Here is a 14,909-nt window from a genome sequence, read left to right as displayed (position 1 = left end):
GAGGCTTCCAATGGGCTGCGTTAGCTGACTCCACTGTCTTGCCAGTGGCGACTGGCGCCTTCTGGCCCCCAAGCCGGGGAGGCGGCCGGTGACGCCTGCGTCAATCACATTACAACCCAACATCCCGTCCGTCGCCAATTTTATGACCTGCCAGGAAGGATATGCTACTGCAGGGACGGTCCAATGCGACAAAGGTCCAAGTCTGGCCGGCGCACTGCTCTCTGACGGCTGGCTCATCAGCAGAGAGCGTGAGGCGCCTCGGGGCGCTGTCAGATCGCAGCTTGTCAACAGGTTGGTTCTCGATCCCCCGTTAAGAACAGCTGCCATGCCGTCTGCTTGAACCTGGCCGTCTCTTGCTGCGAACGCCGGAATGAGGTCTGTGCCGCTGAAAATCATGTGGCAGAACCGACTCACTATTAATACCTTGCAGCCAACGTGCACAACGACGGGCCAACGCGACCCGAAGTGACCAATCTTTTACATCTCTCGCCGAAGAGTAAGCCGCCAGCATTAGTGTGCATATGCACATTTCTTGTAATATTTTTAGGGATGAGATCGGGGAAGTAAAAGGGGAAGAAAAGAGAAGCCTCCACCCGGTGGAAGTTCTCATCTTCATCTAATTCCAACACGCTACCAGGAGAAGCCGTTTGATGAACTTGCAAGTTGAATCGTGTCGCCGCCTCGTCCGCGCATTTCATGCCATTCAATATTTCGGTACACGACAACTGCCCTTCTGCTGCAATCAAGCGTCCACTGGTCCCTCGGCTATACCTTGATGCACCATGGCGACGGTAGAAGAAGCAAAGGCCATCGTGCAGCGCCTTACTGCATTATACGGCATGCTGGACAAGAAGATGATGGATGACATTGCCAATTGGAACCCTCAATACCGTCAGAGCATTGACGAAGCCTGGCTCACGCTAGAAACTGCAGCATCGAAGTCGATCAAAACGTGGGCCTCCACTTGCACTTCCACCGGGCAATGACACCTATCGTCTAACTTCTACAGGCTAGCAAAGCAAATTTATGGGAGCGGTGCTCGTTTTGTATTCGAATTGCTCCAAAATGCAGACGACAACAAGTTCAAGATTGCAGAGGCACAAAATGCGCCTCGCTTTGTCTCGTTCAAGATGTTTCAGGACTACGTTGTCATCGACTGCAACGAAGACGGATTCAATGAGAAAGACTTGGAGGCTATATGCGCTGTGGGCAAAAGCACCAAGACTGCTTCTGGGTCTGGATATATTGGCAACAAAGGCATTGGCTTCAAGTCCGTCTTCATTGCGGCGTCCACTGTCTACATTCAATCTGGAAATTACTCCTTCCAGTTTCATCACAGAAAGACGGATCCGGGGCTCGGGATGGTCCGCCCCGTGTGGAAAGAACCCACAGAACAGCTACCCACGCCTTTGACCCACACGACACTCCATCTCCACAACGAGGGGAGTTCGACGGAGATCGAGCACCTTCGATCCATCATCCGTGAGCAACTAGAAGAGCTACAGGGAACCTGCTTATTGTTTCTTCAAAGGCTGCAGTGCATAAGCGTGGAAATCTACGGTGAGGATGGGAAGATGCAAAAGTCGACGCGGTTCACCAAGCGTGAGGTAGATACCTATCGTGTGTCTGTGGAAACCACCACGTCTATTGCAGGCTCAAAGGAGTCCACGGAGAGTCAGATCTATCACATCACGAAGAAAATTGCGACCGGGGTTGGTGAGGGCACAAATCGTGAGGTAGCAGACTCAGCGAAAGGGGAAACCATTGTTAGCACCGCAGAAATCGTTTTGGCCTTCCCCTTGACGGAGAACTCGAGGCCAATGGTCTATCAAAAGCAGTATGTTTTTGCCTTTCTGCCAATACGGAAACTCGATTATAGGGTCAGTTCAATCTTTTTGGCCATTTCCTGTTCTCGGCATAGGAACCGCACGCTCACATTTCCACAAGTTCCTCATTCATTCCGATTTCGACACGAATTCCAGTCGCGAGGACGTCATTACTACGTCGAAACGGAATCTTAACCTCCTGGAATGGATTGCCAAAACCTTCGTGGAGGCTGTCTTGCAGTTCTGTGAGGACTCCAGACTTTGTTACGTGTGGCCATCATTTCTTCCATCCCTGGAAGAAGAATCAAGCACTAGTGCTTTTTGGTCGCGTCTAAACAACAAGATTGCAGAGGAGATCAAGGCCACTCCTGTGCTGAGGTCCAGGCGCCGGATAGACCTACGTCGAATAAGAGAGGTTTCGATACTTTCGGATGATGCAAGACTTGCAGACGGCACTCCGGTGCTTGAGACAGCCGATGATCTCTTTTTATCGCCGGAATATTCACACTCCATGACCCGGATTTTAAAACCATATGGCCTTAAATTATTGAATTTTTTCATGTTTGTCGACATGGTAGAGAATGATATCCATGCCTCGGATTCGAAAATGCGCGGGAGAGATACGACTGAAGAATGGCATACTGTCGTTGCGAAGTTGCTTCTGAGGATTTTGGCAAATCCAGATCTTTGGGAGCGTTTAAAACGACTTGACTTGATTCCACTACGAGACGGGAACTGGGTCTCTTCTTTATCATCAACGGTATATTTTCCCGAAGCAAATGGCGTCATGATTCCAGAGGACGTGGACATGAATATCCTCGAACCAAGGGCAACATCAAATCAGGATCGCAAGGCCCTATTCAAGAGTCTTAGTGTGAATGAGGCGTCAATTAGAATGATCAGAGACTCTATACTCCAAAAGTTCACCTCCTTGACACAAGGTCCTCGTCTCATCAGGTCTTTCGACGCACATCTGCGGTTCCTCTATCAAACATCGCAGCCACGATCCAACCACGCTACCAGAGGCTCCAACGAAATTTTCGGCAAAGTTATTCTAATTCGGGAAAACAATTCCCGAGTTTGGCCGCATGTGAGCGATGTATATCTCTCTTGCTCGAATCACATGTACGGGCCGCAGAGTCTCCTATCACAAAGCGATTCGGCTCCAGGCCTTCCTATTATATTTGCGCACCAGCAGTACGTGCGAGATCCGCCAGACAAACCATCCGCAGACCATCCGTCATGGCAAGATTGGCTTCACGAATCAGTTGGTGTACGAAGCCAGCTGCGACTATTGGACAAAGACAGCAACATGAAGCTATCTGAAACTTCCCAATACGTACTGAAGCATAGACCAGAAAAGTTTCTCGGGATGCTTGAGTTTCTCTGGAAAGCGGAAGGCCAGCGCATAAGGGACAGTGCAAATCTTCAGCAAATGATGGGGAACCTTCCCGCCAGAGGACTTTGCGGAGCAAATTTCGAAGTCAAACTCAGAGACACTTGGCTTCCGCCTGAAAGGCTCACCAGTCTCGCCAAGCAGTACATGGAACACCCTGACCAGTTCCCATTTCTTCGATTCGAGCGATCTGAAGACACAAGCAACGTGCTCGGCGTTAAGTGGGATTTCATGAGGAAGTATTTCGGCGTGGGAGCTGAGGACTCAGTGCATTTCCTTCTTCGACTTTTACACCACATTCAGAAATCTTGTCCCAGTTCACCATCAATCCTTCAAACGCAGTGCATACTTGATCTATATCAAGCCATCAATGCCAAGCTCACGACTGCTACAAAGGCATCTAAAGAGTCTGCGAGCCAGGCAGTCAGGTAGGTTTATTCTACTTTGCGGCATGATGGCATTCTGATTGGTCATATAGGACCTTTTTCTCTCAGTCTGGTGTCCTCATCCCAGACAATAATAATACATCTTGGTCAAAATCACCGGACTGCCTTTGGCGTGCACCACCGGACATGACGACGAAATACTCTCTGCGAAGTCTCTACGCGAGGACCCTCGGAGAAGAACAACTAGCGAATATTGAAAATTTATTCTGCAGGACTGTGCTCATGCCGGCAGCTTCCTCTGACCATCTGATAGCCGAGCTGCAAAACCTCAGATTGATTGACTGTACGGACTTCACTCGCATAAAACGTCTTTATGAATATCTGGATTCACTGGGGACAGGTCCGCAACAAAGGCAAGTCGATAGCTCCCTAACACTATTGTTATTCAGAATACTGACACGCGTCAGACTGGCATTCAATGACAAGGCTCTCATCTACGCCCAAAAACACAATCAGTGGAGTTGGTATAAGACAACAGACTGTTTGTGGTCGAGCACTACGTCTATCCGGGGCAAAGTAACTTTGGACGCCGACTATGAAGAGCTGAAGACATTCTTCGTCAAAACTGTGGGCGTCAGGTTGCTTACTCTCCAGCTAATATACGACGAGCTCAGACAACCGAAGCCTGAGCGGGATGTTGCCGACCTCAGAATACTTATTACGTCGCTCAGCAGTCTACTTGCGACAGAGAAAGGCACCTCTCTGGACCCAAAGCCAATTAGGGAGGCTGATGTATTTCCTGTGAGCTATTGCAACGGTACAACCACACTGCGATCTGCGGCAATCGATTTTGCTATTGGGGACAGAGACTATCTGAGTGACAAGTTCAAGGACAAGATCGCTCTCTTGGACTATGACCTGGAAGACGTCCATCGCCTAAAGCCGTTGTTCGACTGGCTGAACCTCACGGATCGATATTTGTCCTATTGCGTCAAGGAATTCACTTCCGTCCCCGAGAATTCTGGGCAACGGATCACAAACGGACCTCGAAGTTTGAGGCACAAAGCGTATCACATCCTTCGGTAAGTTTTGGGCCTATGTGACGCACCAGGCTTGGTCGCTGATCCCCATTATGTCATTAGAATTGCAGCAACGTTCCGTACCACCCGGTATCAAATTAGCTCATCAGGTTTGTACGAAACGTTGAGCTCAATGACAGTCAAAGCAACAGATGGCATTTTCACCAGTTTCCTCATACAGCAGAACAACAAGACAACGGTCGTCGAAGAGGCGGCTGGGAACGAGCACATTGATGAGACACCGGAAGGACTGGTCATTTACGTACCCAGACAGAAAACATCGCAGGAGCTATGTTTCAGTACAGTCTTGCCTCGCAAGTTTGCCGAGTGGCTCATGCGAGATCCAACAACGAACAACACAGACGATGTGGACGATGACGCTGTCAAGGCGCTGACAGCTGTGTTCACTTGTGGTCGCTTCGCATTGGACGAGATCCTCGATCGCTTGGGCATCATACAGCTGTCTATTCACAATACAGATCCTGAAGATTCAGAAACAGAGCACGACGATTCTCGGGATGTTGCACAGGAGGACGTGGAAAATGACGTCGATCGTCAACAGGGGCGGCAATCAACAGACGGTCTTGAGCAGTCCCGCAGACTTCGCGAAGACCACCCTGAGATTTTGAGGCCCCATCCGCTCTTGGGAACTATCAGCGGTCCCGATTCGCCAGTTGGGGAAAGTCATACAGAGACATTGGTAGAGACAACTACCCATCAAAGTCACATGTCTCATCACACGCAGCCGTCCCGTCCTTATCGACCTACAATGCGTCTCCATTCTCCGCAATTTTTCGGACACGATAGACCTTCTTCGATAGAGCAGACCGATCCTGATTTAACGATCAATGAGAGAAACAGCATTGCCGACGATACACGATACTCCGAGCTCTTGAATAGAGTAGTCGCTGCGGCCCAGCGGGCATCGTTTCCATCTCAAGGTCACTTCGACCTCCGGAGCTTACGAGAGACCTTGCCCACATACACTACGCCGAGTGAGGTGATAAGCTTTGACGGCTTGGAAGTCCGTCCTACGTTTCGATCAAGTAGCCAATTCGAGCGAGACAAGAAAGTAGGCGCGGCTGGAGAACTCTACGTAAGTCTTGCTGACCCAAAACTTGCCTCGTCCTAGACTAATAAGTGGCGGGTTGTTCCTGGACAGGTGTTCGAGCTTCTGAAAAGACTGGAACTGCCAGGTTGGAGCCACAACAACTGGCAGAGCAGGATCAGGACTTATGCGAAGGCTCTCCCTGAGTACGCAGACATGCAAGCATGGACGGCGAGCGAAACCTCGGATCTAGTCTACGACGATATAGAAGGCCACTTTACGGACATGCTCATTGGCTGCGGTCACCTCGAAGAGAGCGAGTGGCGCGGTGCTCGGCCCAAGTACTTCTTGGAAGTCAAAACCACTACTGGACCACTCGAGACACCGTTCTATGTCAGTGGGAAGCAGTATAGACTTGTAAGCCTGGGTACCCACTGTTACAGCGAAAGTGCTGACTCACGGGATATAGATGGAGCAGAAACACCACGCAGAGCACCGTTCAGAGTTATACATCATCTTGCGAGTCTTTTGCTTAAATGCGACGGCGATCGAGATGTGCGTGTACATCGACCCGTGGCAACTCAAGGAGGATGGGGCATTGCGGTTTGATAGTCAACCCTGGGCTGTAACACCTGGAGAACAGTCAGTATATCGGCGGTAAATAGTGGCGTCGTGGGTCAATTTTATGCCGACCTGAGACTGATTAAATGCCAACTATATCGGGCCAGAAAGTACTTCGTATAAGTCGGCGGATCTCGGTCTATAGCTCGTGCATTGGAACTTGTACCCGACCGCATCTGGGAAATGCTTCCTGAAGGAGCGCTGCGGTAGAAACGGGGGGTCATGCAGGCCTGTGTACAGCAAATGCCCAATTCAACGCCATACATTAGCCCCCTTGTTCTCCCTTTTTTAATTGCACCCACTCTCGTACGTACTTTTGTGCGCGCTATGCTGCATCGCTCTCCCTGCCGGGTATCGATCCGGTTGGCTCACGGCGCGGCTCGGATCCGACCAGGACCACAAAGTCCGTGGGCCCCCCCCCCCGAAGAACCACGACATGGAGCCACCCAAGCAAGGAAAACAACGTTGAAGCTACTCTCGTACTCTCTCCCTCGCGAATGTTCGACGCAAAACGGTAGGTATCCTGGAAAAAGGTGCGCGGTTGGCAGCAACGGTTGCGGGGTTGAATCAACAGTCGTCTGCATCCAACCCCCCGCATGCGTATCCCCGCGTTGTGTCTCAGACCCCATGATGCTTCGTTACCTATGAAGCAAGTAGCTCCGAAAGACACTGATTGATATTGCAAAGCATATCCCCCTCAGTTACGTGCTCGAGCGATGTCGTGCCAAGGCGATCATGCTGGAACTCGGACAGGGGCCTCTGGAGTCTGGACTGGAGTCTGTGGAAGTGGCCCCGGCGGCGACGCTGCCCAAGAGTCAGCCAGGATGGTACGTAGTCACGACGACATGAGCCTGGGATAACAACTCGACAGCGCATTGGGAGCCGAGCATATTCGAGAAATCTCAAGATACTGACGTTACTCGCGGCTCATGTTCACATGCTGGCGAACCATATCGGAAATCCGTTCCGTGGCCCGTGGCGCGGGCATGGTTTCAGTCCACACCGGCCAATCGGCTTCGGTGCGCCTGTTCCGCAGATCAGATTGCAGACGACGCGCACCTCAGGTAACTTTGGAAGAGGCCAAGGAACACGGCACCCCTAACCACCATCGTTGTGGGTGTGACTGTCATACCCCCGTGCATCCAATCAGGCATTGTGTTGTACATGGACAACGGGTACTTCGTACGCTAGATTTCCGTTTCCTCGCGTGCGGAATAATTCGACGAGCCTCAATACTCGGTGTTCGGATGCCCCTACGAAGTACATCCCCATCACCACTTGCTATCACGGGCTCTACGTACGAAGCCACCATAATAGTAACTAACTGCGTAGATGGAGCGCGTCTGTCGATTTGAGAAGTCATCGGTGGCTTAAAAATTCAGGCCAGAGAGTGTGTGCGTAGTTCAGACTGCCGCCGCCGAGTGAGTCAAAAACGTGGGACGTTACGACGAGATACGATTATGGGGCGCGGAAGGGTGCCGTACCCCTGCGACCGGCCGCATCATCATCGCCAGCTCCGCTCTTCTTCGCGCGTGGAGGGGCAAGTTGCGACGCTGCGTTGCAAGCGGAAGTGTATAAGACCACCTCATCCTCAACTGTGACGCGGGCCGGTGAGCTGTGGCAAGTCCATCCGGGAGCCAACTTGGGACGACAACCTTCACCATCCCCCTCCCTATCCAGTCACCACCCATCACGGTCATCGCGCGAGCCCCCATCATGTCGCAGCCCGCCAAGGCCGGCCGCGCTCGCATCCGCCATGTCATCCCGAAGCTGTATCTCGGCAAGTGGTCGCCCGGCCGGCTCAACTCCATCACCGACGTGCCCGGCGTGCTGGTGCACACGCAGTCCATCGAGCCGGATGCAAACGTCCACACGGGCGTCACCACCATACTGCCGCGCAGGAACTGGCACGAGTACTCGAGCTTCGCCGGCGTCTTCCGCTTCAATGGCTGCGGCGAGATGACGGGCTCGCACTGGCTCAACGAGACGGGCCTGCTCGCGTCGCCCATCATCATCACCGCGACCTCGTCCGTCGGCGAGGGCTATCGCGGCGTGACCGAGTACTGCTATCGCTACCATCGCAACGAGCAAGGCGACATGGACCTCTTCATGTTCCCACTGGTCGCCGAGACTTTCGACGGCTACCTGAGCGATCCCGCGGCCTTTGCCGTTACCCCGGAGCATGTCATGCAAGGCATCAAGAGCGCCACCGCTGACCGCGTGCCCGAGGGCAACACGGGAGGCGGCACCGGCATGATCTGCCACCGCTGGAAGGGCGGCACTGGGTCCAGTAGCCGCATCGTCAAGGGCTTTGACGTGGACGGCAAGGTGGTCGACTACACGGTGGGCGTCCTGGTCCAGGCGAATTACGGCTCCCAAGACACGCTTCGCATCGGGGGTGTCCCCATCGGCAAGATCCTCCAGGACGAGGGCATTGCCCCGTCGGCCGCGGAACAACCCGCTGGCGGCAGCGGCAGCAGCAGCAGCAGCAAGGAGCCGCGCAAGGACGGCAGCATCATCATCGTCGTCGCGACGGACGCGCCTCTCATCCCCATCCAGCTGCAGCGCCTGGCGACGCGAGCGACGGTCGGTCTGGGCAAGGTCGGCGGTTACGGCAGCAACACGTCCGGCGACATCTTCTTGGCCTTCTCCACGGGCAACAAGGTGCCCTCGCAGGAGCTGTCCATGTCCAACGGGCCAGGGCTCAACCCGTACCAGCCTCTCGCAAGGGCTGTGCAGATGACAGACAACGATACCATCAACGGCCTGTTCGAGGCGGCGGCCGACGCGACGGAGGAGGCCATCTATAACTCCCTAGCCATGGCGGAGAGCATGACGGGCTTCAAGGGCAGGCACGTCGAGGCGCTGGACCTGGCCAAAGTTAAGGAGATCGTCGAGAAGCGGCTCTAGGTAGATTACTATATACTGGGCATGGGCAGCTCGCTTCGATGCCGCGGGGCTGGGCCGACGGCCGGACAGGGACCTGAAATGGTGCTTGATACGCGCCGGAGCAAAGGAAAGAAAGCGTGCAATGCCAATTTAAAGTTTCACGTCGAGCGCAGGCCGACATCCATTCTTGGTGCCGTCGCCGGCGACCCTAGTCACTGTGTGCTTGGTACTGTATACTGTAAAAGGTTCCATGGAACTGCTGCCGCGCCTCTCAGTGAGAGGAAGTTCTGTCGCACCAAGCACGGCACCTGGGGGGCTCCAAGCTCCACAGCTGCGATAGACCGCTACAGCGACCATACATGGCATCCTGTGTCATTAGGTACGAACCTGATCATTATGAATCAACAATAGCCAAAGCTTCGAGTAGAATATTCATTTCCCTCATTTGAACCGTCTTTGGAAGCTGCACACAAAAGCCTGTCAGCTGCCACCCTTCCGTCGAGTGATCCATTCCAAGTCACCCCTTAGCACCACCTTGTGACGATCAAATCGCTGCGGCACAACCTGCAGCCCCGTCAGTGGCCGTCGCTCAGTGGCTGCCGCGCTGGAGCCGGGAAACCCACCCAAGCTCCTCTGGCCGTGCTCTGCTGCTCGCAATTGCATTGCAACCTCCTTGTCCCGCCTCCTTGGGCTGATTGGCGACTCCCCATCCATACTCCCATACATACCTGTCTCCTAGCCACGACAACTTCTCTCTCACCACCCCCCCCTCCGAGCCACGACGGCGCACACGTAGCTTGCGCGAGACGCACGCACGTACACGCCTTGCCACGAGCCGCCGCTCCTCCGCAACAAAAACATGCCCGACCGCCGTCTTGCGTTGGACGCCCCTTCATGATCCCGCCTCCCAAGCCGCGCACTCATGGACCGCGCAAACGGGCCTGGCGCGGCCGCCACGCGGGCGGAGCGGTTCGAAGACGAGAAGCGCCGCATCATCGACAGCTGCTTCAACAAGAAAGATTCCGATGGGTCACGTACGTATCCAGAATTCAGACCCCCACTCCGGATGTGATGCCGGCGCCGCTCAACGACCCGGACGGGTACCCCGACAGTGAGGTGGGAGCCAAGGCGACGTGACCGGCTGACACAATGCAGTGCTCGAGACCTACATCACGCATATCCGAATCACCGAATACTCCTCCCATCCCACAACACCGCCGCCTCCGCAAGCTCGGACCCCCGACTCTGAGAAGCCCCGAGTCATCATCGTCGCCGTTCGAAAGTCGGGCCGAGTCCGCATGCACAAATCCAAGGAGAACCCCACCGGCACTTTTTCCATCGGCAAGTCGTGGAATCTTGACGACCTCTCCCAGATTGAGTCCTATACCGGCCCCCAGGTGACCCCTAACAACCGCCAATGGGGCGGCGACACCGGCTTCCTCGTCACCCTCGGCAAGCCATACTATTGGCAGGCCCAGACCGACAAGGAGAAGAAGTTCTTCATCGCGAGCCTGATCAAGATCTACGGCAAGTACACGGGCGGCAAGATCCCTGAGCTGAGCGGCTTCGACCAACGCGAGCTCGATCAGGTTCTCGGTGCTGGAAGACGGCCAGCCGCCGCGGCGCCGCGGCCTCCGCCGCTGGAACAGCCCCTTGGCCAGCCGACCGCTCCTCCCACCGCGCCAGTACCGCCTGTGCCCTCGGCATTGAGCACTCCAGAGCAGCCGCGTTTCCAAAAGCCCCCGATCGTGCGGCCTCCTTTGAACGGCTCGAACTCCCCAGCCGCTAGCTTCGACTCGACACGCTCGGGCGAGAGACCGCCCGCGCCTCGATGGACCGCCCAGAACAACAGGAGTCAGGACTCTTTTGCCAACCGGAGTGATGATACCTCCAGCATACCTCCTCGCTCCCGCAACGGGATGGCCGGGCCTGGAGCCTTTGCGCGGTTTGGAGAGTCCAGAGAGCCGTCTGAGCCGCCAGCGGGCACTCGCACGCCTCCTCAGCCGCAGACGGACGAGAAGCCACCGCCCGAGAGAAGAAGGCCACCCATGGACCCTTCTCGCCCTCAAGACCGGGATCTGGTACCCCCACCGCTCATGAGTCCTGCTAACAAGCGAGATCCCGTCGCGCCGCCACCAAGAAGCACAGATCGGATGTCGCCGAGAAAGGGCTCGGCTCCTGGCCAGGAGCGTGGACCTCCCACGTTGCCTAGCGCCTTCAAGGAACGAGACATTCCGCCACCGGCCATGGCGCCGCTCGACACCACCATGAAGTCAGAATCGCCCATGCCCGGACTGTCTGTAGGAGGAACTGCAGCTGCATCTATTGCCACCATCTCGCAACCCACGACTCCGACGGCTTCAACTCCTACCGCCACAGATGTCCCGCCTGTGCCAGATATTCCGGAAGAGGAGGCGAGACCCGGACTGGGGCCCATGATCAAGGCCAAGCGTTCCAAGGGTGACATCGCCGGAGCTCTCTGGAAGGCTGCCAACGCGGCGAACGCGTTCCGCCCGCGTCCCGGCGGCGCTGGAGATCGCCTTCGCCAGGCGCAGAGCAAGACGGCCATGGAGGGGCCAGATGGCATCACAGGAGTCGTACCAGCCCCACCTCGCCCCGTGTCAAAGGACCAAAAGTCAGAGGCGCCAGAAGCCTCCAAACCAGCTGAGGGTGACTCGCCTATCCCTGAAGTAAAGATCACGCCGTCAGCGTCGAATCAGCTCACGAAGAAGGCGAGCACGGAGACGGCCGCCACGCCAGCCAAAAAGGAAGAGCCTCGAAAGGCAGAGCCTTCTGGGCGGTCAGTCGTTGCGGGAAATGATGCCAAATACATGCAATCGCTTGGTATAGACCCGACGTTCTTGGATGGCCGGAGTGAGGAGTTTGGCAAGTGGCTCGACTATTTCGGCTGGGTCCCGGGGGATCGCATGCGGGCGCAGAGCATGGAGGAGATGAAGGCCGATCTCGAAAGGGAGCTGAACAAGGCCCAGGCTGGCGGCTGGCTCGCCCGATTCCAGGAGGAGGACGAACGAGTCGGCGCCATCAAGCGAGGCATCGACGTTGGCATTGCAGAGTGCGAGGAGATGGATAATTTGCTCACCCTCTACTCTGTCGAACTCTCGGTACGTTCCCTGGCACATTCTGGCAAACTGATTGCTAACATGGCGAGCAGACTCTATCCGACGACATTGCCTACATTGAAGCTCAGGGTCAGGGTCTTCAGGTGCAGACTGCAAACCAGAAGCTGCTGAAGAAAGAGCTCGAATCCCTCCTCGAAACCTGCGCCATCACCTCGTCAGACCTCGAGGCACTTCGACTGGCGCCGCTCGAGGATGTGCGGGGCTTGGAAGAGGTCGAAACTGCCCTTGTGACGCTCTTCAAGGCTATGAGCAAGATGGATCCGTCCATTGGCACCAACGATGCGACGCCACCGGCTGGCACCGCATTGGACTCTGACCGAGCCCTTGGTCTCAACAGCGACTATGGGCAAATGCGCATTGTGCAAGAAAAGAAGGATATGTATCTTCAGGAGAATGCCTTCTTCATGCGACGACTCCTCGAAGTCATGGCTCGTCAATTTGACGAGGCGTACACCGAGACGAAGCGGTCGCTCGAAGGCGCGCTGGCGAAGAAGGTCGATCCGTCCAACTACGACGCAGGCCGCGACCTGCTCTGGAAATACAGCCCCTTGATGCTGTACGCCAGGGATGCAGACTTGGACAACTGGAACAGACTGGTGCAAATTTATCAGGACAAGAGCCATCCTGTGTACAAGTCGCAGTTTCAAAACGTCGTGGCTATCTGGCGCAAGAATGCTCGCAAGATGACGGGCGAGGACGCCGAGCTGCTCTTCTCATCACAAGTGGAGAAGCAGCAAGAAGGCGTCGCGACGGCCGCGCGGAAGCTGACGGTCAAGCGCAGCCAGACATTGGCAAGAGCTCTCAGATCGCCCCTGGCTGACGGAGGCAATCGAGCGCAAGCGGCAGAAAAGGGCGGATCGGACTCGAGGAGCTTCCCGTACGAGGTCTTTGCCGGGGTGCTGGACGATCTCCTGCCGCTCGTGGAGATAGAGCAAAACTTTGTCACCGACTTCTTCCACGCCTCGACGTTGGAGCAGGTTGATTTCCCGGATGCTGTTGCGGCTAGCCCTCCTCGCAACCGCCGCGGTGGGGACCTGAAGCGCCATCGCCTCATGGAGCCCGACAGGGAGCTTGCTCGCCGTGTGACTAGGTCCATGGAGGTCATCTTTGCCTTCCTCGAGTCCGAACTGCAACGCTTGATGGAGTGGGTCATTGGGCAAGATCCATTGTCAGTTAACCCCTTTGGTACCTTGATCGTTCTATATGCTGACCAGTCCTCAGACAAGGTATCGGTGTTCTCGCCGTGCTCGAGAAGAAGATGTCGGAAATGGCCCAGTCCAACCAAGACTACCTCAACGCCCTTCTTCAGAGGTTGCACAGCCTGTTGGAGGGCCGATTCCATAAATTCGTCGATGAGCAGATCCGCGCCATCGAAGAGACAAAGGTCAAGATTAACAAGCGCAAGGGTGTAATATCCTTTATCCGCGTCTTCCCGGCGTTCATGGCCGCAGTCGAGAATATGCTTGTCGGCATCGACACGAACCTGGCACTTCGCCGCACCATCGACCGCGAATACGACCGCATACTCAAGTCCATGTTCGACTCGCTCATGGTCATCGCCCGAGAGCACCCTGCCGCGGGCGTCGCGAGCGGTGCCGCGGATCCCGAGGACAAGGAAGCGCTCAACTTCCACATCTTGTTGATCGAAAACATGAATCATTTCATCGAGGAGACGGACACCCGTGGTCTCGAAGTACTTGAGGACTGGAAGGAGCAGGCAAGTCGGGAATACCATGAGCACATGGGCCTCTACCTGAACGCTATCATGCGCCGTCCGCTGGGCAAGCTGCTGGATCACCTGGAAAACATCGAAGCGCAAATTCAGACGGGCAAGTCGCCTGCGGCCATCGCCGGGCAGCCCTCCAACAGCAAGCTCATCTTCAACAAGATCCTCAGCTACTACGACTCCAAGGAGGTACGCAAGGGCATCGAGGCACTGCGCAAGCGGGTCGAGAAGCATTTCGGTGACGCCGACGACCCCGCTCTGAGCCGCGGCCTCGTGCAGAACGTGACGAGGGAATGCGAGACCTTTTACAATGGGGTGGAGAGCCGGATAGGACGCGTGACGACGGATGTGTACGGGGGTGAGGTGGCGTTTGAGTGGCCCCGAGCCGATGTCAAGGCCGCCTTTCGCTGAGGTGACGAGGCCATGACGGTGGCGATGGACACGTGAGCATTGCAGGAGGTTCTGTTGCCTTTTTTTAACATTCATGCGGGACGTATATGGACGAGGGAGTGGAAGGGTTTGGTCCGCTGCTTGACTGTGTATGACGGAGAAGAGCGATCGCGGACAGCGACGACGAGCAAGCCGTTGTACAATATCATGAAGATGAGATGGAGCGCGTTTGAACAAGAGGAGGCAAAACTGGCAGTGCTTCGGGCTGGCAGCAGTGAAGGGACAAATGTATCTCATGCCTCTGTTCAGACGGCCCGTGACAGTGTCTGCACGCTCAAACTATTGCTACGATGTGAAGGTGAGCGCAAGAATTGGTTGCGCCCATCACGGTCCCATATGCTTGAGACT

At 55.4% G+C, this 14,909-nt stretch overlaps 3 protein-coding genes across 3 annotated transcripts; all 3 read left to right on the top strand.

Annotated features, from left to right (window-relative positions):
* The first annotated feature begins 116 nt into the window (after positions 1-116).
* Positions 117-6,459, top strand: JDV02_004396 (uncharacterized protein). Its single transcript, XM_047985609.1, has 10 exons — positions 117-952; positions 1,010-1,880; positions 1,948-2,916; positions 3,059-3,099; positions 3,180-3,650; positions 3,701-4,021; positions 4,076-4,690; positions 4,751-5,783; positions 5,850-6,152; positions 6,205-6,459. The coding sequence occupies exons 1-10, from the start codon at positions 783-785 to the stop codon at positions 6,394-6,396; spliced, it is 4,986 nt and encodes a 1,661-aa protein (XP_047841586.1). The 5' UTR covers positions 117-782; the 3' UTR covers positions 6,397-6,459.
* Positions 6,460-7,894: 1,435 nt separating this feature from the next.
* On the top strand, positions 7,895-9,463 carry JDV02_004395 (D-stereospecific aminopeptidase). The gene has a single exon (XM_047985608.1). The coding sequence runs from the start codon at positions 8,073-8,075 to the stop codon at positions 9,264-9,266; it is 1,194 nt and encodes a 397-aa protein (XP_047841585.1). The 5' UTR covers positions 7,895-8,072; the 3' UTR covers positions 9,267-9,463.
* A 527-nt stretch (positions 9,464-9,990) lies between these two features.
* Positions 9,991-14,893, top strand: JDV02_004394 (uncharacterized protein). Its single transcript, XM_047985607.1, has 4 exons — positions 9,991-10,279; positions 10,401-12,367; positions 12,418-13,553; positions 13,607-14,893. Exons 1-4 carry the CDS (start codon positions 10,168-10,170, stop codon positions 14,520-14,522), a joined length of 4,131 nt encoding a protein of 1,376 aa, XP_047841584.1. The 5' UTR covers positions 9,991-10,167; the 3' UTR covers positions 14,523-14,893.
* Positions 14,894-14,909: the final 16 nt, after the last annotated feature.

Source organism: Purpureocillium takamizusanense, chromosome 3 (assembly GCF_022605165.1).
Source record: "Purpureocillium takamizusanense chromosome 3, complete sequence".
NCBI classification, from domain to species: domain Eukaryota; kingdom Fungi; phylum Ascomycota; class Sordariomycetes; order Hypocreales; family Ophiocordycipitaceae; genus Purpureocillium; species Purpureocillium takamizusanense.
This window is presented reverse-complemented; position numbering and strand designations above follow the sequence as displayed.